General features: G+C 44.1%; 4 protein-coding genes across 14 annotated transcripts in view; 2 read left to right on the top strand and 2 right to left on the bottom strand.

Annotated features, from left to right (window-relative positions):
• kcnh8 (potassium voltage-gated channel, subfamily H (eag-related), member 8) overlaps positions 1–12,967 on the bottom strand; it is a 34,835-nt gene extending 21,868 nt beyond the window's left edge. Inside the window, exons 1-7 of the mRNA XM_085900481.1 lie at positions 12,882–12,967; positions 12,003–12,387; positions 11,182–11,815; positions 10,745–10,850; positions 9,281–9,362; positions 8,671–8,761; positions 8,092–8,213 (exon numbers count right to left, since the gene is read on the bottom strand). The gene's annotated coding sequence lies outside the window, so the exon portion shown is untranslated. The remainder of the gene's footprint in view (positions 1–8,091; positions 8,214–8,670; positions 8,762–9,280; positions 9,363–10,744; positions 10,851–11,181; positions 11,816–12,002; positions 12,388–12,881) is intronic.
• satb1a (SATB homeobox 1a) lies at positions 152–7,411 on the top strand. Its single transcript, XM_085900497.1, has 12 exons — positions 152–191; positions 556–788; positions 918–1,094; positions 1,279–1,308; positions 1,675–1,801; positions 1,874–1,997; positions 2,613–2,721; positions 2,837–3,348; positions 4,331–4,528; positions 5,046–5,183; positions 5,855–6,055; positions 6,167–7,411. Exons 2-12 carry the CDS (start codon positions 569–571, stop codon positions 7,001–7,003), a joined length of 2,673 nt encoding a protein of 890 aa, XP_085756623.1. The 5' UTR covers positions 152–191; positions 556–568; the 3' UTR covers positions 7,004–7,411.
• Positions 8,110–19,772, top strand: tbc1d5 (TBC1 domain family, member 5). Of its 7 annotated transcripts, none has more exons than XM_085900486.1 (23): positions 8,110–8,278; positions 11,218–11,269; positions 11,387–11,494; positions 12,031–12,082; positions 12,223–12,331; positions 12,454–12,543; positions 13,193–13,267; positions 13,409–13,476; positions 13,553–13,655; positions 14,019–14,107; positions 14,212–14,262; positions 14,355–14,424; positions 14,491–14,663; positions 14,745–14,887; positions 15,006–15,112; positions 15,285–15,370; positions 16,046–16,326; positions 16,400–16,438; positions 16,585–16,781; positions 16,848–16,947; positions 17,023–17,102; positions 17,179–17,433; positions 17,930–19,772. In XM_085900486.1, exons 3-23 carry the CDS (start codon positions 11,395–11,397, stop codon positions 18,203–18,205), a joined length of 2,544 nt encoding a protein of 847 aa, XP_085756612.1. In that variant the 5' UTR covers positions 8,110–8,278; positions 11,218–11,269; positions 11,387–11,394; the 3' UTR covers positions 18,206–19,772. The 7 variants fall into 7 exon arrangements, with proteins under 7 accessions (XP_085756612.1, XP_085756611.1, XP_085756609.1 ...); XM_085900485.1 differs by having other exon boundaries at positions 16,388–16,438; XM_085900483.1 differs by having other exon boundaries at positions 16,046–16,332; positions 16,388–16,438.
• The window catches only part of LOC147040816 (inactive phospholipase C-like protein 2), a 23,112-nt gene continuing 15,522 nt past the window's right edge, over positions 19,366–26,955 (bottom strand). For 3 of the 5 annotated variants that reach the window (XM_085900478.1, XM_085900480.1, XM_085900477.1), the window contains 10 exons: positions 26,134–26,235; positions 25,918–26,067; positions 25,657–25,817; positions 25,103–25,544; positions 23,817–25,034; positions 23,124–23,717; positions 22,847–23,050; positions 21,747–21,822; positions 20,469–20,578; positions 19,366–20,387 (listed from right to left, as the gene is read on the bottom strand). In XM_085900478.1, the coding sequence (XP_085756604.1) occupies positions 20,223–20,387; positions 20,469–20,578; positions 21,747–21,822; positions 22,847–23,050; positions 23,124–23,717; positions 23,817–25,034; positions 25,103–25,544; positions 25,657–25,817; positions 25,918–26,067; positions 26,134–26,235 (3,222 nt within the window). In that variant the 3' untranslated portion in view covers positions 19,366–20,222. Of the gene's footprint in view, positions 20,388–20,468; positions 20,579–20,767; positions 21,823–22,846; positions 23,051–23,123; positions 23,718–23,816; positions 25,035–25,102; positions 25,545–25,656; positions 25,818–25,917; positions 26,068–26,133; positions 26,236–26,955 lie in introns of all 5 variants that reach the window. The other 2 variants (XM_085900479.1, XR_015062878.1) reach the window with 2 other exon arrangements.

The following is a 26,955-nucleotide window of genomic DNA, read 5'->3' as shown; positions in this document are numbered from 1 at the left end:
TCTTTGGAGGAGAAACCAGCAAAACAACTGGCCGTGTGCGCACGCCTATAAATAAGATAAGAGACTGCAGCCTGAGCGTCTATCGCGTATTGTTCTCGGCACGGAAGCTGATTCTCATCGCCTGCAGATTCTCATCGCGCCACGGCGAGGAGCCGAGTGGATGAACGGAGCAATGAGGAGGGTGTTTGGAGGTACGCTAAAACTACTTGGACGCTCGCTCAGTGCCTCGACGTTTAAGAAACGCGATTCTCCTAATATTGGGGGGTTCTTTTCTTGCCAGTGTCGCGATTTTAACTGGTCGGTTCCGACTAAACTTTGAAGAATAACATATGGAACGTGGGGCGAAGAGCGCATTCATTTTGAGCGTGCTGTAGAATTGCCGTGGCTTGTGCGAAAGCTGGTTTGTTGTGGAAAATTGCATTATTAATGGATATGAACCGAAGCGATGCATTTTAATGCCTAATGGAATGCATCCATAGGGACCATCAATACAATGCAGCTCAGGCTCAATCAAAAGTCTTGGTCTACTCACTCCAAACGACTTTGTCTATGAAGCGTGACTCCACAGATGGACCCGCTGTGTCATGGAGCCAAGAAACCAGAGGGCGCCGATCTCAATGCAGACCCAAGGCCCCCTCCTGCCAAGATGGCCCGTCTGGAGCAACATGGAGTTGGATCCACAGTGCAAGAGAGGAGCAGGCAAGCCAGTCCTGGGACTACAAATCCTTATCTGGTCCAGAAAACTACAGCGGGGAAGCATCAGCACAAGAACTCTCATCAACCAAGAGGTAAAATTGCCAAGAGGAGTGGTTGGAATGATATTTTTGAACCATAATCAGTTTTTTACTATTCAGCATTTTCTCAAATAAAGGATGACTTGAATTCCAATTGCATTCTATTCTCTCCTGCCATGTCAGGAAGCTTGCTGCCCGTCTTCTGTGTGGTGGAGCACATGGAAAGTCCAGCGGAGGGCGAGAGGAAAGAAGACCATGCCGAATTTGTTCTGATCAAGAGAGACCTGCTTTTCAACCAGCTCATTGAAATGGCCCTGCTCACATTGGGCTATTCACACAGCTCTGCTGCTCAGGCCAAAGGTACAAATTTGGATCTTAGATCTTACATGAATTTCAAATCTGTATCCCAAGATAGCGTCCTTATTTAAACATTAGAAATTAGACTGAGGGGGGCGACCATTTGCTTAAAGTGAAGAAAAAAAAAACAAGGGGGATTATACTGGTAATACTAATTATGATTGCAATAAAAAAATATTTTTTGCAGTGGGGACTGTTGGTGACTTGCAAGCAAAAAGTAAGAAGCAGAAAGTAGGAGCAATCTTCAAGTATTTTCTAAATATATTATAAATGTGGCCATTAAATAATTAAATAGATGTGTTATTAATTAAATGTTTAATTTATTTCAAAAAATAAATAATTGACATATTTCATAGCACATTAATTTATTTAATCCCATTATTAATAAATGCAACATTTAATTATTTAATTACATTTTTAATTAAACATGTCAGTGGATTTATTTATTTATTTAATTCTTGGCACTTTTGGCCCTCCGTACATCAGACTCGAGATCAAGATGTAGACAAATAAGATACAAGAAGGTACAAATGTACACCCACACACGTCCACTATTACATAGTCGGCCATGTTTGTGTGTCAGGTTTGATCCAAGTGGGCAGGTGGAACCCGCTGCCTCTTTCGAGTGTGACAGATGCTCCAGATGCCACAGTGGCTGAGATGCTCCAAGATGTCCACCATGTTATCACCCTTAAAATACAACTGCAATGGTATGTCAAACTCCGGGTCCAGCTTTTACTATTTGCTTATATCAACACACATAAATGATGTTCCTTGTCTAGCTGGCCCAGACTGGAAGACCTGCCAGCAGAGCAGTGGACGCACTCTACAGTTCGGAACTCATTGAAGGAACTTCTCAAGGACATGAATCAGAGTTCATTGGCCAAGGAGTGTCCTCTGTCTCAGGTCGGACACACACACACATACACAAACAGAGTGTGTGGGCCAATAGTTAGACAGGAAGTCCAGATGTGAAGCCAGATAACGTACGAGGGAGTGAGATGACTATCTCTGACTGAGCCCAACCATCCCCGTTTTTTTTTTTTTTTTTTACCATAACATTGCCCGACTGCAAACACAACGACGGATAGCCGTCATTATCAACTTAATCGTTTATTTCCTTTAGGGTTAGGACAAGTGAGATAAGAAAATTTGCTCACTATCTCCGATCTTCCTTATATTCTTTCCATCTCAGCTGATAAGATCTAAAATGAGCGAAGTCCTCCCTCCCTCTCGCTCTCTTCAACTCCCCCCACCCTGCCTGATTGCAAGACACAGATTAAAATAAATATGAGAAGATGAAAGGTGTAATCAGATGTAAAGATTGCGCAGGATGCTCTTGTGGGAAAACGTGGTGTGAGATAGAGCGAGAGAAAAAACCGAGAGACTGAAAGAAAGAGAGATGTCTCACATGACCTCTGATTCCATGCTGGAATGCAAAATACTCTTTTTTTCTTCTTCAATATAACAGATATCAGTTCATTAATATTCAATATGTCTATTGCCCTTTGACCCTTTCAGAGTATGATCTCGTCGATAGTCAATTGCACCTACTACGCCAACGTCTCGACGGCTAAATGTCAGGAGTTTGGACGATGGTATAAACACTTCAAGACGACCAAATGCAACAGTAAGTCACTCTGCACTAGTCGTGTACAACGTGGACGCCATTTTGAAAGCAACGGAAAACTCAATGAACGGGTCATGAGGGAATCGATTCATAGTATCTATCCTTTCTTCACCAGAGATGGACAGTTTGCCAGACAAGTCGTCCCATATTCCTAGCACTCAGCAGCCCATCAACGGCAGCGCGTCCGATCAGAGCTCCAGCCTTCTTTACCTCCATGGCGGAGTGGCCAACATGGTGGCTGGGGCGGCCCCTCACACCATTTGCAACTCCGGCTTGCTAAACCAGACTCTCAGCAGACCCCAGCAGCAAGTCATGACTCAACTTCTCAACCAGCAATACGCCGTACGCCTCATGCTAGCAGGACAGGGCCTCTCGCCGGCCTCACAACAGTATCTCAACCACACGTCTGCAGGGAGGGCTCCTGCCAAGGTCTTCCCCAAGGCGCCCGATCCCCTAGGCCCGCAGCAGCCCCAGTGCGGCCCGGACGGATCTCCTCCAGCCGGGCCGCCTCAGCAGCAGACGTCGGTGGACGTGCCCAATGACATCTACCACAACGTCCGGGAGGAAATGAAAAGAGCGGCAATTTCTCAAGCCGTCTTTGCTCGAGTGGCTTTCAACAGGACCCAGGTATGTGACTTTGGATGATGTCATTGTCTCACAACAACAACAACAACAACTAAAGTTTGCTAATAATAAACAATGGTACTTTTTTAAAGCTACCTTGTCATTTTCACTGTCCTGTCCTGTCAGAGTTGAACTGTAGCACTTGGCTAGCATTTTGGCGTGGCCTTTGCCGCAATGCCCCCCCTCTCCTCTATTTGCATATGTGAGCATGGTTGTGCCAGCTCTCTGCAGCAAAAATCTGGTGCCAACACTGAAGCAGCTGCTGGCTACCTAATCACAAGCCCTTGGAGAAATCCTTTCTCCTTCTCCACCTCTTCTTCTTTTTCACTCGCCAAAGTGTTTCTATTCATTTGACCTTTTAATTGTCAATCAGTCTTTTTTTTTTTTTTTTTTTAATCTTTTTTTCCTCTACCCCTCTTCATTGCCAAATCTCACATCGCCTCTAATATTAAAATGCCACATTAGCTGAGGCCACTTTACATTCAGCGGCACTCGCAGAGAAATGGGGCTCAAAGGAGGCTCGTTAATATTATTATCATCATTATCATTTTCATCACAATAAGCAGAGCAAGCTATTATCCGTGCCCGTATTTCCCGAATGCCAGCTCCAGGGCTCCCAAGTGTCGTCCGTACAAGTTGGCATTATTCCAAGATGCCACGGAGAAGCGGAGGGATCGTTTGTCATCTTTAGGCTCCACTCTGTTAGCGAGGGAGAGGTTGAAGGCTCAATCAGAGGATGATACGACTTGGAAGTCGGTTTCCTCCCAACTTATTTTTCAGGAACCAAATCCCTCGAATGTGCGCATGGGGTTTGACGGCTTACGCATATAGAATAATGCGGGCATGCAGCTGGCTCACAACCACGCGCGGCTTTGAAATACTAAGGCCGAGATGAAAATGGAGAGCTTTTCTCTTCACGCCAATGCAAAACTTGAAATGTGGCATTTTTACACAAATGAACAAAACCTGATTTATTATTGACCAGGGCCTACTCTCAGAGATTCTACGAAAGGAGGAGGACCCGAAAACTGCCTCGCAATCCCTCCTGGTCAACCTTCGGGCCATGCACGGCTTCCTGCAGCTGCCCGAGGTAGAACGAGATCGCTTCTACCAGGAGGAGAGAGAGCGAATCCTGACTGGATTCACACCCGGCTGCAACAACACCCCCCCGAGATGCACTCAGGTCTCACAATTGAAAGAACTCAGAAATAGATGCACAGTAATTATGCCAATGCTTTGCACAAAAATTGCTCTACTCTGGGCTTATTATTTTTATTTATGTGTGCCACTGCAATGCGCATACATTACTATTCTGATTCTTGCCTGCACCAAATCTCACCATGAATAGAATCAAATGACAAAAAAAATAAATAAATAAATCTAACTTACAGTCTGCTAACATCCACTCAAGACAAGACCTTGATCCAGATGATCATCGCTTTCTAATGCTCACTTAGCCTGATTCGGTTGAGGCTGCCCACTCCCCGGCTCTCTCGCCATGGCAACCGCCAATTATACTTCGAACAAGTGCTTTTTCAAATCAGTGAACAGCGCACATACAAATTGGCCTTGAATCAAACTTACTCAAGCTATTTTCTGTGACCAAAAATGAAGTCGAAGAAGGCGCACACAATTTCCAAATGCATCAAAATGGGCAATTAGAGAAGAGTTGCGCAACCTTTTTTTGTTTCTCCCTGCAGGCCAGACTGTCCCCGGTCACAACAGACCGTTGCGTTCTCAACGTCAGCTCCTCCATCTATGAAGAGATTCAGCACGAAATGAGACGAGCTAAGGTGTCTCAGGCTTTGTTCGCCAAGGTGGCCGCATCCAAGAGTCAGGTATGAATATTATTTGAAAGACCACGATGACACCAAGGCGGCCTCAGTACTGTATAGAAAACTATCATTAGCGCGTCTGATTGCTATTGTATTGAAAATAATCACTTTAATAGTCGCACATTCTGCTTATTTACGTTCATATATGCGCTCTACTGAAACACACACACACACAAGCATGAATGTTTATTGTTCTCCTATTTTATGGCAGCCCCATAAGCTTGTTATTGCTTTTGTTTAGAGGATAATTTCGCGCCGCGGAATGAAAGGAATATTCTCTCCTTCCTTTTTCCTCTCTCCTCCAGCGTTATTGTCCTCTGTCATCAAGATGCATAGAGGTCATTCAGCAGGCATGGTGGCAAAAGCGGGGGGTCCGACACCCCTTAGGTTCTTTTTCTCTTCTCTTTTATGCTATTAATACTTCTATTGACCTCACCCTTTCTCTCTTTCTCTCCGTGTATTAACCGGCTATTTGGCAGGCGGATCTTTTCTGTCATATCTTCCTCTGTGCATCTGGATAGCATTGTATGCTGGTGTTGGGCAGCAGCCATGTTTTTTGTGTGTCACAACTGCGCTATAGAATTTGTGAATTTCTTTCAGCCTGCGCGTGCTTCGGAAAGTCATTTTATGGAGCTGATTCACTGGAAACGGTATATGTTGGGTCTGTTCCACAGGGCTGGCTGTGCGAGCTACTTCGTTGGAAGGAAGATCCCAGTCCGGAGAACCGAACCCTGTGGGATAACTTGAGCACCATTCGTCGTTTCTTGAGCCTGCCCCAGACGGAAAGAGATGCAATATACGAACAGGAAAGCCTAAACGCCCCTGCGCAGAATTGCACCGAGAGACGAGCTCTACTCGGCAATGAAAATGTAATGGTAAGGTGGCAAAAACACGTAGGCGCTGTTTTATAATTAGATGTAATCACAGCGTGGACTTCAAGCAAGGTTAAACCTAAAAACAATCCTGATCCTTTCTTCCTCTCCTAGTATCAACGCAACCCTCTCCTGTCTCAGCAACACCATCTGCAACCTCACCAACCCTTGCATCCACAAGCAGGACCTCATTTGTCTCCACGGCAACCGCGCACCGCATCACCCGCTGAGATGGAGACCGGGGGCAACTGGGGACTTTTGAGAGTCGGTATGCAAGGCCACAGTCATAGCAATGACGAGGACTTTGTTGAGGGAGGAGGAGGAGGAGGAGACAGTTTTGGTATGGACTGGAACTATCCAATGAAAGTGGATCATGCCGAAAGTCCATTAAGTGAAGGAGATGAAGGTGGAGAAAGCATAAAGGAAGCGACGATCAAGGAAAAGCTTCAAGTTGCGTTCCCCAATTTGAAGGATGAAGATGGTGACGGGTTCGGGAGTTGTGCCGAAGCTGATCCTAGAGGTGAGGTCCAACATGTCCCCCGTGAAGCCTTGGGGATTTTGCAGAGCTTCATCCAAGATGTGGGCCTTAACCCAGACGAGGAGGCGGTCCACACCTTGTCAGCTCAACTGGACCTGCCCAAACACATGATCCGTGGCTTCTTCAACAGCCATGACCTCATATCGGGTCAACAGCGGGAACAGCATCAATGCTGCAGTCAGATCCTCAAATACAAACAAGAGAGCCAGCAGGGCTGGACGGACAGAACCACCACACTCAAAAGAACTGAGCAGGAACAGGAAGTCAAGGCTGAAACTGAAGAAATGAACGAGCAGAACAGACTAAATGACACCGTGAACATGATTTCTTTGAACGGGTTGGATATTAGCACACAAACCATTCCCAAAATGAAAGAAGAAGATGAGACTTGCATTGAACTCAAACATATTTAAGCCATAAGAAGCTTTGGAGTCTATATGAGATCCAATTCAGTTGTTTACAACACGAGCTGTTTTCCTCTTGTGACGTAAGACATCCATGAAACTGTTTGTCATTTCATTCACATTTTGGATATCAAAAGAAAAAAAAAAACATTGACTGGGGACTCGGATACAAACTACTGTAGCTGTCATGTAGCGTTTTAAAAATATTCTGACCAGAATTGTGTGTCCGTCTGCTATCATGTAATGCGTATTTCTACAACATTTGTTAAAACCATGCGTAAAATGTCACTCCATTTTTTTTTGTAGGTTTTTCCCTGTTACAAATGAAAGTTTATATCTTCTGTAAAACATTTAGTAATATCATACTTTAGCAATGCCGATAGACGCATCAGTGAGGTTTTTGCATTTGGAGCTGATCGTTACTGATGGACTCAATAAATAAACAGTTTGAATAAATCAATAATAATACACTGAACTCATCCCAGCAACAATTATCTATATGATCTATCTGTGTCTCATTCTGTCTTGAAATATATTCCTCGGATTTTGTGCAATACTGTCTCCTCCTGAAAGTCATGTTATTGCTGGCATATGGCATTGAAAGGGTTAAGTTTCAATATTGAAGCTTCATTTGATTAGGGTAGAATTAAAGCGTAGACGTTTCCATGGTGATACTGTCATCGGGGCCGGCGAGGTGTCACCGTCAATAATATCAGCAATAATAACAATAATGGCACTTGTGAAATGCAGCGTCGGTAAAGGTGATGATGGCATTCATTCATCCACACACAAATGTGTTTCTTTTCATAACCTTCCCCTTCCCCAGCATTAGATTTATGGAGTGTTTGCTTAAAGCCTCGTGAAGAAAGTATTTGTCATAACTCATTATGCCTCACTGCATAAATCAAAACTTCATAATATTGTTGAGTAGTTAAGTACATGACTTAATCATTTGTATCTCTGGTCAGTATGATGTATTTTAGTCTTTATGTTCATTTCGATATTTTAGTCCCATCGGGATGATGTTGGCTGTGTCTATTTTCTAAATGATACAAAAAGAAATCATAAAAAATGACTTGAAAGTGTTTTTTCCTTACCTGCAGCCGCCAGTGTCAGCAACCTGGCCACGTGACTAGTCAGCTGGTCTCCTGCACATCCTGACTTCCTCGCGACTGTTTACAAGGCTTCATCTCTTCCAAACAGCCCAAATCTGGCTCCTCTGTGAACAGATCACAGTCAGGGACATGGTCGTGTACGGGCGAGCATTCGCCTTTTAATACTTGAGTGAGTATTTTGATGCGATTGGAAAATATTTTGTCGCAACTTGACGGTGGTGAGTTAGCTAGCCGTGTGTGGCGGAAGTAACTACGGGCCGTGCTAATAGCTGAGCTAACATCACATAGCGTACTATGTAGTTGCTTTTATGCTTCATCTCATTTCGTGACATATATTGAGTACATTTCTTATCATGTCCAAGTAAGATGCGCATATTAATTTTGCAGCGTAAATTGATGCATACTGGTTGTGGTTCGGCGTTTGATTCTGCCTTCATGTTTGTCTGAATGTGCCATCAATGTTGACATCATCTATGTTAAACATTTCATTCATAATAACCATGTATGATGATGTTTTGTCTTGGCCTCAAATGTGTCCATGCATATTTTTGATCGGCCTACCTTCGGATTCGTGTCGAGCCATAGAAAGTGATTCATCCATATGCATTGCAGACATTTATGCAATTCGCAGTTGCGAATTTGTTAGTTACTGCTGCAACACAATAATCGGGATCAGTAGCTAGCTCTGTAGAAACTTGAAAAAATATTGATCATTTAAATCAGGTGTGTTGCAGCAGGCCTAGAATTCGTGCAAGTGCTATCACTGCAGGCCAGCAAACTAAACAGAAAAAGTCACATAAATGGAATACAAATTCAATGCAATATATTGAATACAGATGGATTGCCTGTAGCATTGAATTATTCTGCCTGTCACTGAACAAAGAGCCATTATTTGTTGTATTTAACTAATCTTTGGAGCAATTATATAACATCAGATCATTTCCAATGGGTCGACTGATGTGAAAAATACAATTTCAGTGTGTTTAACACCGGTGGTTTAGTCTGGCCTACTTTGGTCATTGCTGTAGGTGACTAATGACAGAATGTCTGATTCCTGAGCAGCTAAAAAGGTCAAATTTGATGCTAAATGAGTGATGCATGTGTTCCTGCTTCTTCAGTCACATATTTTGTAATTGAATCCGTATGGATTGGGCAAGTTTGTGATACTTACCAGGCTTAAGGCCAGGCACTTGTTCCTGGTTGCTTTTGGAGCACGTGACCGGCCGAGAGCTCCTGCATGCACGGGCTCTAAGCTACGTATTGAAGGAAAGAGAGGCATGTGAGTTTGTTTAGCTGGGCTGCCTGCCATGCTTTTTTTTTGCTCTTTGCTAATATTCACATTGAGGGAGGAGAAAAAAAATCATCAGTTTATTTTCAAATGTTCAGCATCAGTTGAGTTTGTTTGATGGTGATTTTTCTGAAACTAGGCCTAAAAGATTTTTGTCTGCAGAAATTCTGCTCTCCCTTCAGCGAAACATTCAATAGTGTTGATTAATATGGCACCTTTGAGGTCCGAGGAGCTCAGAGCAAACTTTTCAGAACAAGCGTTCCCTTGTGCTTTATCATGTAATCGAAACTGAACACTGTGTCTGTTTTGTGGGCTGCCTACTTGTAAAAAAAAAAACAACAACACCCCACTTGGAAGAAGGAGTGCTTTTGAATTTGCAATGTACTGAAGTGAAACCCCTGAACCATCAGCTGATTGCCTGTTCTCAAACATTCTCATGACGCTAAAGATTGTGATGCCGCGGCTGTAATCAAGCGGAAACACAAGCTTAGTGTTGCTCTCAAGTCGAGAGGGATTTATAGCAACCATCAAAGTTGGTCGAGGGTTGCAAATGTTCATCTCGATGTGATTCTGCGATTTCAATTTCGAAATGTCTAGCTGCGGCAGCCGCAGGTATAAAAGCACGTTAATCAATGCCTTCAGGAAAATAACAGAAGATGATTTCTTAGAATCATTTTTGTCTTACTCAGGCTGCCAAGAAGCGAGTTCTATCAAGTCATTTCCTCAGAACACAAGTTCAAAAATGATTCTTATTTTTGGAAGGATGGGACAACGCTTTGGGTGTGTGAGGCCTGTAGGGACGCATGGCGTGTCAGAATAACTTTTTGAGATTTTATTTTTGGCACGAGTGCTGGATTTCTGTAAAGGGCAGAATATAAGTTTGCAATGCAACTGATTCCCAGCGTTTGAAGATGTTTCCAAAGAAAGCACATACATTATGCATACGATGATTTCTATTTGGATGACGCGTGGAGCTGATTTATGTCGCGGCGCTCCCATTCACATGGTTAATAGGTTTAACAGATTCCTTTGTCGTCTTATTTCCACAATTAATAAATGGAAAGAGGAGGCCCGCTATTCTGTCGGCCGCTGTATTAAGATTTCGTTTTCATAAATGCGCAATAATCCCAAACCGGATAAAGACTGGAGGCAGAATTGGTTAACCTAGATTGCCTTTGTTTTCTGAGAAAGTTCTCTGAGCTACTAAGACGAGAGTTGCTCGAGAGTTGGGTTTTTTTTCTCTCCCCGCTTTCGGGATTAGAATTAATTGCGTTGCGATTTCTGTATCATTGTGTGATATCATTGTCGAAAACAAATATGATTGTTTTGCTGATATTTTGAACTCACCTTTTAGGATCATAACAGAATCGCCAAACTATACGTGGGCCATGTTGATAAAACTGTAGTGGTGCAAAAAACATCCCTTATCGTTGTGTCATCTTCCAATGAAGCTCTGCAAGATATTAGCACATAACAAACCGTAAAATAAGAGACCCGACAGTTTGCGGCAGTAATTAAAATGTATTCGCTTCTGGGCTCGCCTTACAGTTAAAATTCTAATTAAAGTCTCCGTGGTTAAAGAAAAAAACTAAATTGAGAGTGTAATTGTTTGTTTTCTTTCGTCATAACCTAAGGAATGACAAAAATGAATCTTTGTTATAATCCTTTGGAGTGTAATAGTTGGGCTATTATTTTCAAACTGGTGTTTTTAAGATGTCATTGTTGTCAATTGTTCTCTTTCATTTTCTCAAATTAAACTACGTTTGCTGCATTTATTTTGTTACCTTGCACTGATAGCGTGATTGTTTTTCCCTCTGCAGACACGTCCTCTTCTTCTGAGTCTTGGCTGAGGGGACTTCTGAAACTGTGATTGTAAGTAGAGCAAATTTGAACATTCACAGATTATCCAGTGAATAGAAATGAATTCGAATTTCATACTTGGAATAGATTTGCTTGGTCTACTGTGATTTTGGGCGTGTTTTGTCACAGATTGGGCCATGCAGCACCCCAACTTCGAGACCTGCCACCCGCTCCAGGCAGACGAGCTGCAGGAGACGGGTTTCGACCCGCTCAACAATATCAACAAGAACCGCAGCAGTAGGTCATCTCTTAGTTTGATTCAGGAAAGAGATCACAATAAAACTTTTTTTTACACGTGCCCTTGTTCTCCTAGTATTTTAAACGACGCTTACCACTGTTCTTCTTAAAGTTGAATATTTTTGCTGACTGTTTTGAATGAGTCACATAAGTGACTTGTGCCATCCAGGGGCTGTTTTGTGTATGTGGGGGTGTGACACTAAATTGTAGGGGCTGGCATGTTGCGGCACTGATGAATATTCATACGGAGTGTCCCCGTGGAATGATCCACTCTTGTAATTAATGTTGATAGACAGCTTCCAGACTTGAGTGCGTATTCACCTGCAGGCCAAATTAGACATATTACCGTCATTAAAGACAAATAAGAATACAGCTCTGAATCATCACGTTGCCTCAAGTGTAATTTAAGTTACAGTATGTAGAAAATTCAAGTTTGCGTTTATGGAAGTTTTATGCTGTTATCGCTATAAAAACATGATGGATCTTTATTTTTACTACCTTTACCTACCCTCTTGTGGGTGTGTTTGTCTCAACAGGAGGCTCTCTTGACAGCGCCACTCCGTCACAGTCAACCTTCCCCTCGTACAGGTGAGCATTTGCACTGTTTACTTGTGTGGGCGCACCATAAACTCCGGGCCCGGCCTCTTGGTTTTTACTGCCGTTTGCCACTTTAGATGAATAATAGGTGGAGATCTTCATAAATATCCCGCCCCGCCTTCCCTGTGCAGGAAAGAATGGGACGACTTGTTCCTCAACAGTAATTACCTGGCCAGGATCCGGCAGGCAGGCATCAGCGGTAGACTGAGGAGCAGCCGTTTTCGAAGCGTATGCTGGAAGGTGACTGCCAAATGGATCGAGCAACACTGCCCACACTTGTCCCTGTTTTATTAGAGCTATAAAAGTGCAAAATTACTGTATGCATTTGCTGCATTCTGTACATATGTACTGGTTCTCTACAGCTGTATCTGGAGGCTCTTCCAGAAGATAAGAGTCAGTGGATCAACAAGACCAAGGAGCTTCGGGGCCAGTATGAGAAGATTAAAGAAACAGTGAGAGCTTTGTTGACAATTTATATTTAAAAAAAAAAACAAAAAAAAACATGGGCTATTCTGAACCAGAATGACGTATGTAAACGTCAAACGTTTTATGATTTCATTAATTAGAGAAAGTTGTTAAAATGTAATAGTCTAGGTAGATGGTTGCTTAAACAAACTTGGGATAAAACGAAAAACGGCTAACAAGTAGACAATTTATGCTAGCTATTCATGGCTTTAGCTAGCTAGCAAAAGCTATTACGTTTGGACCTGTAACCTATAAGCTTTTAATTCAAAACGGTACAAACATAGAAAATAAAACATAAGACCCATAAAACATAATATCTCCTCACCTCGATGTTTTATCTTTTGTCCACAAAATGAAAAATAAGCAGGATGTCAGGAAACTGTTTGCTGTCAACGGCACGTAACAGCGCCCTCTAGCGTGTCTGTATAAGTAATGTGACAACCAACCCGGGCTATAACTAGTCTTGGTCTAGTAATTATTATGCCATGTAATCATTCAAATATTATACAAATTTGAAACTAAAAGTAGTTTATGCTGTGTTAGTTCCTTTTATAACACAGACATTCATTTCCCAACATCACATAAATAATAAAAAAATATTATTTATTTGTGTATTTTTATTTTTTTTGCATACAGCACATCACCAACCCTCGCAAGGCTGCCGGCCAACAGGATTTAGTGGTCAATAACCCGTTGTCTCAAGATGAGGGGGTGAGTAAAACACATCTCTGGTTCATCAATATGAATTTTATTGTGTGTATGTGACTCCATGCCATTTGTCTTGTGCTTCTTAAAACTCCATCACCATTTTCCCTGAATTCTGAGTCCTATTTGTTTGTTTTTCTTGCCCAGAGCCCGTGGAACAAGTTTTTCCAGGATAAAGAACTGAAGGGGATGATAAAACAAGACGTATTGCGAACGTATGTAACATTCCAATTCCAGTTGACTTGACTGCTGTTCCAATCTCATTCACTTTTTTTTTTTTTTATTCTCAAGGTTTCCCGAGATACGATACTTCCAAGATGAAGATGTGCGGACCAAGCTGACTGACATTCTCTTTTGCTATGCCAGAGAAAATGAACAATTACTTTATAAGCAGGTATGGGCTTTTGTAACACTTCCTCCCCGCTGACACGACGGCGTCCTGGCTTCCTAGGCTTTTGAAAAAAAAAAAAAGTGAATTGGATTCCTGAAAACTTTCCACGTGTGTCCGGACAAAAGTAACCAAGTGGCTTTGTGATGGAGTCATTAACATTGTCTGCAACAAGCGCCAGGAACTGGCATCTTATTTGCAAAATGGAAGTGACACATGGCCAGGCAGCCGCTAACAATATCTAAATTAAACCTGTCGTTATGGATTACAAAGCTCGTGCCTCACTATTAAAAGAAGACTGAACACAAATGAAGCCTATTTTCTCTCCCGCCTGGCTCCTTAAACACCTCCATACTATCCCGTCCGCAGGGGATGCATGAACTGCTGGCTCCCATCGTGTTCGTGCTTCACTGCGACCATCAAGCCTTCCAACACGCCAGTGAGACAGCAAGCGCCAGGTTCTCTCGACCTTTGACCTGTTGAGGATTTCATTGACATTCTTGTTACATGTGGAGACTGCATTGTCGATATTTGGTTACATCAATGTCTCTTGTCTTTGCAGTGAGGAGATGAAATGCTTGTTGGATCCATTGTACCTTGAGCATGATGCCTAGTGAGTATGAATAAAGGCGTGGACATTTTTATTATTTTCAAAATTATTAACCAATTTGAGCCTTTGTCTCATACACTCTCCCCCCACTACAGTGCACTTTTCTCTCTACTGATGGAAACGGCCGAGCCGTGGTTCTCCTGCTATGAGAGAGAAGTGAGGCGGGTGAGTTTCATATTCACAATGATATAATCTGTCTCATTCTATACTAATCTGACTTTATACCTCCAGGGTAAAGAAGAAATGCTTACCAGCATCCCTTTTGCCCGGCCCCAGGACTCTGGGCCATCTGTTGCCATAGTTACCAAAGTCAACCGCATCCAGGATCAACTGGTGAAGAAGCACGACGTGGAGCTGCACATGCATCTCAACCGGCTGGAAATTGCCCCACAAATTTACGGAATGTCAGTTCTTTCATTTAGATCTTCTCTTTTTTTTGTACACAAACACAAATTGTGCCTTTTTTTTTTTTTTGTGCACTTCAGCCGCTGGGTGCGTTTGCTGTTCGGTCGTGAATTTCCACTTCAGGACCTCCTGGTGGTTTGGGACGCTCTGTTTGCCGACAGCATCACCCTGGACCTCGTCGATTACGTTTTTGTTGCCATGCTGCTCTACATCCGAGATGCTAGTAAGCTCCACTGAAACCTCAAAGCTAGCTTGTATAGTGAAATCATTTTTATTATTGTTGTTTTATTTTTATATGCTTTTTTTTTTGGAGCTTAGCTATTTTGTCATGTGCGTTTCAGTGATTGCGAGCAACTTCCAGACTTGCCTCGGCCTCCTCATGCATTACCCTCCAATCGGAGACATCAATTCCCTTCTACAGAAAGCTCTCTTCCTCCGAGATCCCAGAGTAAGTCATGCTCAAGCGTGTGTGATGATTCAAAGCTTGATTTCACATTTCTCGGCGAGGTTGTCATTCATGCACATTGACCACTTTCACACAAATTCCCGGCAAGATTTGGATTAAGCGCTTTCACTCCACTAAATGTTTCTCTCTCTCTCTCTCTCACTGCTTGTTGAAGAACCATCCTCGACCTGTCAACTACCAGTTCCAGCAGAACCTGGATTACTACAAAACGAGGGGCGCCGACCTGATGAATAAGACACGGTAAATCGAAACTCATTAGCTAGCAGAATAAATATTACAGACACCAAGACAAACAAAAACACATTTGCTCTTCTCACATGCTTTGACCAGTGAGTATATAAAACAGAAATGTTTACTTGCTGTATTCACTAAGTATCTGGATACAGAACAAAATGACCTTTTAAAAATGATTATGAAAACATTGGAATCAGTTTAATAGTTGGAGGCCAATCGATTGTCTTTGGCGAGCACACGGAAGGTTGACCTTTACACCTGAATAAACACACAAAACAAGCTTAATAAAGCAACACGCTTTCTTTTATTTAAGCTCCGCTCTTGCTTTATTATTATTATTTTTTTAAGATTGAAGGTCCTAGCTAATCTGATTGTTTTGATGTTTTCACTCACAATCGCTAAGTCTCCCAAGAAAAGAAAAATACTTATTGACTTTGCAGAATTCGTTTTAACAGTAAAGCGTTTGTTCTTGCCACTTGGTGTAAATCAGTATTTTCTAAAAATAGGGCATTATTTATTGCAACTCATTCACGTAAACAATGGCGGGATGGATGTTGTATCTAATCATTTGTGTTATCTTAAAGTCTTTCATATGACTTGCTCTGATGCTCACATGGACATCATGCTTTGATGTGATGATAATTGCTCCATATTTGATCTTAACTTGACCTTCTTCTCAAGTTCCAGCACCAAAGCAGCCCCCCTGAACATCAACAAAGTGTCCAGCAGTCTACTCAACTTTGGCAGGAAGCTCATCGCGCCGGCCATCTCGACAGGCACCGGCACCGCGTCACCCATCAACAGCGACGTGCGTCCCACCTCCCCCACCTCGACCTCGGCACCCGCTTTGCCGCACCCTCTCGCCGAGCCTCCGCCGACCCACGCCACGCCTCAGACCCAAAGCCACGGCCACTCGCAGCACTACCGCCTGTTGAAGTCCGAGAGCATGCCCGTCTATCTCGGTAAAGGTACGCAACAGAAGCTAATTAGCTTGCGCACACTAGCTTGACTATCGTATGTTAGATGCGGTTTCAGGTGGAGCTTCTCAGGTCCCAACTCAGGCCGACACCCAAGGTAAAAGCATGACCACTTGTGTGTTTGCATGCGAAAACATTTGTGTCTCATGCTTGTTTATGACCAGCAGAGGGAGATGACAGACAACTTCAGTAGGTGGGCTTGTTGTTTCTTCTCCACTCATGACTCTTCATCTTTCCTCTCAGGCCAAGGCTCCTCTCCCAGCATTGAAAACCTCGCCGCAAGGCCGCGTCAGTCGTCATCCTCGCCGCCCCTGCCGCTCTCCAGAGGCGGAAGCGACTTGAGCGCCTCATCGCCGCCCCTCTTGGCCGCCAAGAAAGAGTCGTTTTTCCACATCACTCGCTCGCGTTCCCACAGCAAGACCATGTCCAGGAAGGAGACGGTGAGACGCTCTCAAGGTCTGCTGTTTATCTTTTCATATTTTATTTATTGGTTTTATGGGTGGCAGGAAGAGGACTTGGATGCCCAGGTTTCGTTCTTGCAGGGACAGATAAACGACTTGGAGGCCATGAGCAAATATTGTGCTAAGATGATGAACAGCCACATCTGTAAGTTCCAAGAATCCACGGCAACTGTTTGCTTCAGAAAAATAAATGAATATTCTTTTTGGCATTTCTCCTCAGGTAATATTCAGGAAGTGATTTTGCAAGAACATTTGCAAAAAGAAGACGAGGTTCTTGTTTCACTGGCGGGGCTCAAACAGGTGAGATGATAAAGTTTGTGCGACACACCCCAAGCGACCGCATTCTTTAAGATCTTCTTACCTCACTTCCTGGCAGATCAAAGACATCCTCAAAGGGGCGCTGCGCTTCAACCAGAGCCAGCTAGAAGCCGGGGAGAATGAGGAGATCAGTATTGCCGACAACCACTACACCTCAGCAGGGGAAACCGTTTTCGGAGATCTCGGCGCGCACCGTGGAAATCGGCAACTGCAATTTGGCGGCCCGAGGCGAGGCCCCAACGGAGACGGCGGGAGCAAGATGGCGGACGACGAGGACCAGGAGGAGGAGGAGCAAACGATGACTCCTCACGAGGTTCATTGGCGATGACACTACAGAATGAATGATGTGCATTGGTATTAAATTCACATTGGAATAATTCAGATTTGTCTCACTGTTTGACATCGTGTCATTGTCCTCAACTTCTAATATCTCAAAAAGTCGCTTCAATTGAGGAATTCAATTTCCAACTAAACACAAAAAGTTCATATTTGGCTTTCGAAAGAACACCTGTTGTAAATTTTGCCATTCAGTTCCTTGTTGAAAACAAATTGTCCAAAAAATGTGCATAGTTGTGAATAGTGACGATATGTAGATAATTGATGCCCCCCCCCCCCCCCCAAGAGGATTTGTAATATCCTGTATATGTCACAAGATGGAGGCAAAGGACTCCCAGTCAAAATTAAACCTTGTGCAATGTCACTTTTTTTTTCATTCACCCCAAGCCTGACATTTTCAGTTTTTTTTTCTAAATTTCCATTTCAGCTGAGTTCACTAAAATAAAAATTGCAGACCGTCCTCTCCTGTACAGGTGCAGTCTTCCGTGGGCTCGGAAGCTAAGAACTGGGAAGACTACATCCTCATCTCCCAGGAAGGCGAGGGCGCCGACGGAGGCAGGGCCGCATCGGACCTCACCCCTCCCATCAGGCGAGGCCGCGGCTTGGTGCGCATGGAGCCCGAAGGAGCCGCCGGGAATTTTAACGACCCCCTGACGGGAGTCGGCGCCTCAGGCTTCTCCAGCCCGGACGAAGGCTCCACCACCAGCAAGGACTCGGACTTCACCATCGTCAACCCAAGTGATTTTTGAACAAGTAAACCACTCCCGCCTCTACTTCCTCTTTTACTTTGTGAGGTTGCCATAATGGACTTTGAGAGAGGGAGGGGGCTTTTTCAAGTTGCACTTGTAGACTGCGACATGGAGCGGCAGCCTTTGCCCATATTATCTCTTCAGTACTGCCATGTGGAATACAGTGGTACCTTGACTAACTTTGGAGTAATTTTTTTTTTAATAAGAAAAAATTGCCATGTGCACTATTGAATAAAAACAATTTTATAACACAATAGATTCCAAAGAAATTCTGTATTCCCTAAATTTCACAATTTTTTCACTTTCATTGAGTAAGAATTCCTTCACTTTTTTTAACTTTCCTCACCTTCAGCTTCTTTTTTTAGCACGTTATAGCATTTCTTGACTCATCACTTGTGTTTTTGGGACCCATAGTTAGAAAAAAGTCTATTTTACTTGCACAAACACAGCACTGTAGGCTGCTACTAGCTTTTTTGACTTTATTTTTTAATAAACACTAATACATTACAACTCAAAAGCAACTTGTAAATTGTGCATCTTTGAAGTCAAGGTACCACCGTAGTCTCCCGCCTGTCCATGCCACTCGTGTTTTGCTGTAGCCAAATAATGACTGTCTGTAGTTAAGCTGCAATTTATCTCACAGAGGACTCCGCCTGTCCGTCCTCTTGAGTGATGAGCCTGATTTGTAACGTCTTCTGTTCGTTACCATCAACCCACGTTATGTCTGTGTCCCTTCAGAGGACATTTACGCCTCTGTTAAGAATGAGGGATGATGGCCTCCTTGTCAAGGACATTGTTCGCCCCCCCCCCCCCCCCAAAAAAAAAAACAACAGTGCCTATTAACAAAACAAAATCCCACTGTGATTTAAATATTTTTTTTTTGAATGCTTAAAAACCTTCATCGGTTTCTACTGATTTATTGAAATGATAGGATGTCGTATTGATTTTAATGTGAAGCTTTTAGCGATGCGGTGAACTATTTGTGGAAACCAAAGCCGTTCACACAACCACCTCCCTCCTTTCTTCCTCCCCCAACTGCCCACTCAGCATTACTCACTACAAATAAAAAGTCCTTCTTCTTCTTGACTGGCATTTCCAATTGTCATCTTCAAAATAGTCTAACTGCGTACGTAATATATTTGACAAACAACGTGCATGAGTATGTCTCTTTTTAAAACTAATTTATTTACATCTCCATTTGTGAGGAAGGTTCTCGTGGACTGGAGGTGCACAATGACTGCACAGATGGACCTGGAATGTTTACACTTATGTAAAATACTCTTTGACAGCAGAAGGAAAGAAAAACATCATATTAAAATACTGTACACTATTTTGCAGGCAAAGGCAACAGTAGACGTTTTCACTGATGGGTTCAGGTTGTACATTTTAGATGATAAAAGAAAAAAAAAAAATCCATCCATTTTCCAAACCGCTTATCTTCACTATATTTGTGCAAATTTGTTCATTAAAATTTTTGTCAATAGTTTTTAATAATTTCATTCTTCCCAGTTTAAGCTAACAACCTAAACATAAAGAGAATGAACACATTCTATATTTAAGCAAACCACATAACATTACATGGAGTTAAAAAAAAAAACTTACATTCTATTTAAGTCACTAAGTAAGGACTATAAGGTGCTAGTTTCCCGATTTTTTATTTTTACAAAGATTTGGGTATTTTTGCAAAGCTGGAACAGATTAATGACATTTGCATTCATTTCAATGGGGAAAGATGATTTAAGTTCCCTGAAAAATTAATTTTTATTTTCCTTAACAAATTTAAAGGAACAAATGGCTTAGTCAACTATTGATAATATCGCTTGGGTGTATTTTGGTGTGCTTTACTTCTCACCTTAAAAAACATATTGCACAACAGAAAAGTTCTAAAATGGTGTTTTTACAACCAAGATGGACAGACCTCACAATACCAAACATTAAATGGAATATTCCTTGGCAGCGAGCGGCAAGTGTAGTGTAGTTGACGGACGACCCATGACCCTAACCCGCCCGTCACTAACTAACTCAAGGTGGGGCTGTCGTGCTGGCTTTTCCGTGATTGCGAGCGCACTCTGGTAACTCCTTGACCCTCCCGGGCGAGGTTCCCCGTCAGGGCTGCGTCGTGCACCTGCTTCATGTTCTCCTGAACTTCAGCCTTGGCGTGCGTGAGAAGATCAGCTTGACCCTACGTCGGCCAGATGAATCAAATGTGAGCAAACCGACCCAAAGACTCAAATGCGAATTGTTTTATATTTGCGTTTCTGACCTTAAGGATGGTGATGTTCCAGGTGAAGCTCTCCACAGCTCGACCCACCTTGCGCCCTTTCAAGCCCTCCTTTGCCGCTAGGCTCTGTAGATGCTCGTGGAACGTCATGGCTACGAAAAGCCAATTGAAAGGTTAGTACTTTGGTAAAATCATCCCGAATTACAACCCCATTCAAGTGATGTACAGGGAGCAGCGTTTCCCAACCTTTATTGAACCAAGTGGCATTTTTATCTACGATACAACCATGTGTAATACAAAAGTATTGCTTTGGCGCAGATCTTGTATGTCACAGGGCGAACCTAATAAAAATGAATCGAAACTGGTGACCGCTGTCTTGTACGTGTGCTCCGAATTGTTCTGTGCATCTGGTTTCCTCTGGCCGCCCCGGGCCACCGTCCCACAGTTGCCATGGAAACAGAGAAGTGGGTTAACGTGGGGCGCACATTAAACCGTGAACCGTCAACAGAAGTCCAAATGTTACACGTGTGTGTCCGCCCCCCCCCCCACACACACACACACGTGCACAAAGTGAGGAGTATAATTTAGCCATTCTGCATACACACTGCTCCACATACTCCAAAAGTTGCCTGAAACTTAATGTCAGCGTTGCTAGGCAACACAAAGCCATGTAATGTATACACGTGAGCACCATAGCAACTGTTTATATCATTGAACTAATCAACTGTTTATTTCTCAAATACAGTATCTGATCTTCTGGTTGGACTCCCCCTGTCTTGCTTTCTTCTCTTGCAGCTCCCAGACATCCCGTGGCTCCCTCCCAGTGACCGTCGCCATGGGATTCCCTGATTGGCATCTTTACTGCATGTACTTTGTGAACTCAAGCTCTGCAGATTCTCAGGCAAGCTAGCATGTTGAAGTGCTGCCGATTGGTCGAAAATGTACATATGCTATAGTGGTGACAGGTCAAATAAATGCCTGTACCGAAGGAGAGGTGGGGAAATATTTACAAGCTCTACCTTCATCTCTGTCAAAGCATTCTTTATTCAAACCGGCGTGCATGTGAATCCCACTGGCCCATTTTTTTTTTTTTTTTTTTTTTTTTTTTTAACTCTTAAACTCATGATATGCTGTTTAATGGCCCTAGGCTGACAAGTGTGGAGTCAAAATGCTGAAGTCAACAAAAAATGTGATGGGAAGAAAATACGATACAGTAAAAAAAAAAAGTATCGGGGATGCACTGTAGAGTGACGACAAAGATTTGTTTCCAAATACATTAGCCAGGTAGGGGGATCGGGATTATTATTTATTTTCACTCACCAGTCTTCTTTATATTCAGAATCCTTTCATGGATTCCATCAGCGAGCTCAAACACAGCTTTGCTGGCCTGGACCATCTACATGGACAAACACGAGCACAAATCAAACACTAAGAACAAATTAATGCACATTTCCAATGCAGTCGTAAAGCTTTTGCGAGTGTCTGTGGTAATTAAAATAATGAACATGCCAGATTAGAGTCATGCTTCTACATTGTGGAGGAATCCTAGGAGACCAATAGAAGCACTCACTTAGAGTAATGACCACAGTGCACAGTAATAACATTACTTGCCTCTGGCTGATTAATGCTTGGCTTCGGTTTGCAAAGACTGAAGGGATGTGACCCCGCTGTTTAACAAACTAATGATCAACATTCACACACACACACACACACACACATATAAATGCTCCATACCGCTTAAGACGGAGCTGCAAAAATCGATTTAGTCAAACGTATGCAAATGAAATTCAGCGCCGCCGTAATTTTTTTCAACTGATGAAAATGAAAAGTGGCTTCAAATTTGACTCGCTTATAGGAACGCAAACAAGTGGAATTAAATTAGGGCTACGCACCAAAGCCTTCATTACAACTTGATAAGATAATATCAATTTTTCTTCCTCGTGCGGCTGTGAATCGCTCTAATATTTAGCAAAATGGCGGCGTCTAAGTGCACATCTGCGTCGGGTCGGCTTTATGTGGGTCAGCCACAGTTGAAACAAGCCCGCAGGGGAAAAGGAGGAAAAGGCCAGTGACTGTGAACAAGTGGAAGAATTAAAAAGCAAAATGAGGATCCATTCATGTAGCGTCCGTCATCTTTAGGTTACAGGTGAGGCGGAGCTTATCCTAAATAACAAGCCGGGCCGGTTGACTGTAAGATCTTGACAACTCGTTTGTTTTCGGAGCAAAATATGTGCTCAAAAGGAAGCTCAGTCGACACATTGTTGTGTGAAGCAGACAGGAAGATGGGCGGTGGCGCTTTTGGTGATCTTTTGCAGCTTTTGTTTAGCGTTTCCTTCCTTTCCATGTACTTCAGAGATCTGTTGTGTATCTGAGGGAGGGAACAATACGCATATTTACTGTCAGCTCTTTTCCTTCCTCACCATGTCGTATGTGGAGACAACACGACGAAGGACATCAGGCAGGGGTCCCTGAGGTTCCAGGGTGGGGTAGTGCTTCTGAAGGTCAAAGAGTAATAAAGGCGATCCATCGGGTCCTCTCACTCCGGAGCCCAGAGCGAGTATGCACTGCATGAGGTTGGACACGGCCGGCACCCCGCACAGCTCCCTGAACATAGCCACAGAATTCTGTTTGGAAATAGAAATGCCAAATTTGTATGAGAAGCCAATGGAAAGGGAAAAATACGTTGTTAAGACTCACTTGCATGTTTTCCCTCAAGTCCGTGGCCTCTCTCAACAGAGGGGCAGCCATTTTGAAGACATCGTCAACAGAGCGGATTTCTAAGTCCCTTAGAGCCGTGTAGTCGCGTCTCCTGCGGGCTTTCCGCACGGACAGGCCCCTTTTGTGAGGCTTGCCTCCTCCTCTACGATTGGTGAGGGCCACGTGGACAAAGAGCTTGGAGTGAGGAAGATCTTCCCCGGTCAAAGACTGAAGCGGCACGTGACGGTATCCCGGTTGGAGACAATCCAGCGGGATGGTGTACTGACCTGCGGAAGAGGATTGGGGTGGGTCCATCGGAAACAACTCTGTCTTAGTTAACCGACCTATGAACTCATCCCCGATGAAGTCGTCATCCAGCACCACGAAGCGAACCATGGCGAGCTCCGGTAGATTGATCTGGAACTCGAAGCTTTCGTCGAAAACCGGGTTATCGCAGTCCTGGGTGATGGTCCTGGTGCGGTGCTCCGCGCAGTCGGCCGGGATGCCGTGGATCTCCACGACGACGTAAGGGTCCACCACGTCCCCTTTGGCCACAGAACCCTTCGGCTTGGGAAGGTTCTGTCCGCTGATGACCTGGGAAGGGTCAGCACATGGGCTGTTTTCAGAACATAATCATGAGTATTGGATAAGCTAATAAGAATTCTGTGGTGAGCTTGTGGTCTTCCCTCACACCTTGACATGGAGAAGCTGAGGCAACACCCCGGGCACCGTGTCTCTGGTATCTGCGGAGAAATAAGATACCTCCTGCCGCATGATGGCAGGCCGCAGAACGTAACCGCAATTTCCATTCTGCCGGAACCAGGCTGCGTTCAGGTCCATCATCAGTCCAGCTGTTTGGAAATTCATGGAAACAATCTGACAACCGCATTTCCACATGTCCTGAGGGTTCATGTTGCTGGAATCAATGCGAACCGGACTTGGGTAAACCCGGGAGAGGAAGCGTTTGTTATGGTTGACAAAGTCACCGGGGCTCTCGCCGGCGAGACGACTGGCCTGGATCTCGTTAAAGGAGCACAATTGCCAAGGTTTCTGGCTTTGGGTCGATGTCGGGAAGTCGACAAAGTGGACCGACTCGCAAAGAGTGACCAAGTCTGAAAGCTCTTTCAGCAGGAGGACTTTTTTGTGAGGAACATGAGGAGGGTTACAGCGGTTGGTCGCTGTTGGAGGGATACTTCTTTTTTCTTTTGGACTATCTTCGATTGCTGCCCCGCCGTTGATCATGACCCTCATATTTGGACACATTTCAGCTCCTTCATCCTCTTCACTGACTTCACCATCCTCCGCTTCCCAACCGGGCTTCAGCCTCTTCCCTTTCAAGAGGATCCGATGCCTTAAGGCTCGCGGCGAGGGAAGGTATGGCCCGCTCACTTCTGGGCAATGTGTCAAGAGCTGATCCCCGAGTATTTCCACCAATTGCTGCGTCATCACTTTCTGCTGTCCGATCGAGCAGTGGTTCTCCAGACACACGATTAAGGGATACTCGGATGTAACAAAAGCAAAACGTCCGATCGCTTCCAACACGCTGCGCAGAGCCAGAGGACGGGAAAGGGTATGTCCGGTACACACCACCGGTTCTTCATCGGGACCGTCCCACACGTCCACCTCCACGCACCGGCAGCCCATCTTGAGGGCCCGGATGTAGCCGGAAACATCTGATGGTCCTTTATATTGGTCTTCGATGAGGTAGGTATTGTGAGAGGAGTTGATGAAATAGTGCGACAAAGGCTGGGACATGTCCTGACACACGTTGTCATGCTCCCTATCAAAGAGATGGCACTCAGGTGACATCAGGTAGTTGTTGAAGCCATCCATGGACAGATAGCCTTCCTGCCGGCCTTCGTCTGAAGGCTCGTGGGACCGGATGAGACTCAAGCTGTCTTCTTCTGACACCTGAGTGAGGGCAGACACAAAGAGTTAAAGACGGGATTGTGCTCCAGTGTGTGGGTTCATTTACCGACCTGGGCGACGCCTTGCTCGGCCTCGAGGAACCTGGTTAAGTCTTTGGTGTCCAGGAATTCTTTGTTGCTGGAGAACTGTACCAAGAGAAAATAAATCTCTGGACGTGTGCAAAAGTCATGAAAGACCTCAATGAACTCCTGCTGCGTGACCCTGGCCTCGGGACTGTGGTCTTTAGCTTCCGAGCCATTATTAAGAGAAAGACGCTCAGTCCGACGCCTTTGAAGCTCTTTAAACCTGTGCTCCACTTTTCCATTGCTCAGCCCCGGATTGAGCATCTGTATCAATTTGATGGCGGACTGCAAGCAAATACTTTGCTCAATGTCCCTCTGACTATCCAAATCGGCAGAAGAGGAGAAAAGCTGCTCCAACCAGCCAAGACGAAGGCTGTGCTGTCTGCTGGCAAGCATGTCCAAGGCATTTTTCCCGTACTGTATCAGATACCTGGAGGGTCGCACAAAATGAATTGAAAAATGTAAAAATAAATTGAAAAATAATCAAATCATATAAAATAATTCAAAAGCTCAACTCAATTCAACAGATTAGTCTCTTTTACCTTAGGCCTGTCACCCAAATATTAGCCACTTCTGTTGAGTTGGCCACAAGGTCCAGGCTCTCATAGAGCTCTCCAAAAATGATGGAGAAGGCGCAGTCCTCCGAAATCTGCTCATAAGCGCCACTGGTGCGGAATATTTCCGTGTTACGACCTGTCCGCACCTAAAATAGGAGATACGCCCACGTCCCGGTGAAAACAAAGCCATCCGTTTTGGTTGGGTGCTTGTAAACATTTATGAAGTCATTTTGACTGGACGCTGACCTCTCGGATGGAAGCCAGAGCGATCCTAGCTTTGTCCGAATCCTTCTTGGAGGGCTCCCAGCACAGAGCCTGCAGGCCCGCGTCGAGCAGATAGTAACGTTGATACACGCGAGAGTTGGGCCGCACCTTTTTCAAATCGCTCCCCTCCACCTGAACGCAAAACTCAACATATCATGACATGTCCACTTACGCAAGAGGTCACGGCCGCTAACCCACCATTGAGTGGATACAGTCGGACACGCTCCTGATCTTCTTCTCTGATAGGCTGCTGCTAAAGGACACGGTCTTCTTTCTCTCTCGACCCGCCCGCGAGCCATCCTGATGACCAAGGAAATGCGCCGAATGAGAGCTTGATAGCAGAAGAGTAACCACGAAAAATAGATTGAAGCGAATTGACATTAACGCAATGATCCCTCTGAGTGTATTCTTTGTATCAGCGTGACAAAAACACTTTTCCGGGAGATGTCGGAGGATTAAAATAATCTTATATAATGGTACATAAAGACAGATTATTTAGCCTACACACTCGTCCGTGCCAATCTGTTGTTTTCATATCATGCTTAAAAGCCCTTGCTCTTCAACATGACACCATTAATCATACCCGACTAAACCAAAGCAAGCGGGCCGCGGCATTCTGACGCCGTTGTTATATCCCAGCTCAGTTCATCCGTGTGAGACGCTGAACACACCCCAGGGAAGTGCGTCCAATAAAAAACTGCATATAGGTGGATGACTCTATTCAATCGAATCAAATATTTTTGATTGGAGCTCAACTATGGAAGGATACAAAATGTAATGCAATTGTTGTTAATTCAATCAAAGGTAAATTGAGTCAAGATGCAAACACCCACATTGTGTATGTACGCTCACTGATGGATGCTAACTTGTCCGCGATAGCGACCTTATTCACCTCTGGTGGACGAACCATCTCAGCTATTTTTGTGTCATAGAAGAAGAGAACTCATTCATGTGCAGTGTGTGAAAAAAGGGGAACATAATTCACAGAAAATGAAAGATTTTCCTCGGGAGCCTGCCGTC

This window comes from Syngnathus leptorhynchus, chromosome 20 (genome assembly GCF_054491065.1).
Source record: "Syngnathus leptorhynchus isolate UIUO chromosome 20, UIUO_Slep, whole genome shotgun sequence".
NCBI classification, from domain to species: domain Eukaryota; kingdom Metazoa; phylum Chordata; class Actinopteri; order Syngnathiformes; family Syngnathidae; genus Syngnathus; species Syngnathus leptorhynchus.
The sequence above is the reverse complement of the archived record's forward strand: the minus strand, read 5'-3'. Positions and strand labels throughout refer to the sequence as shown.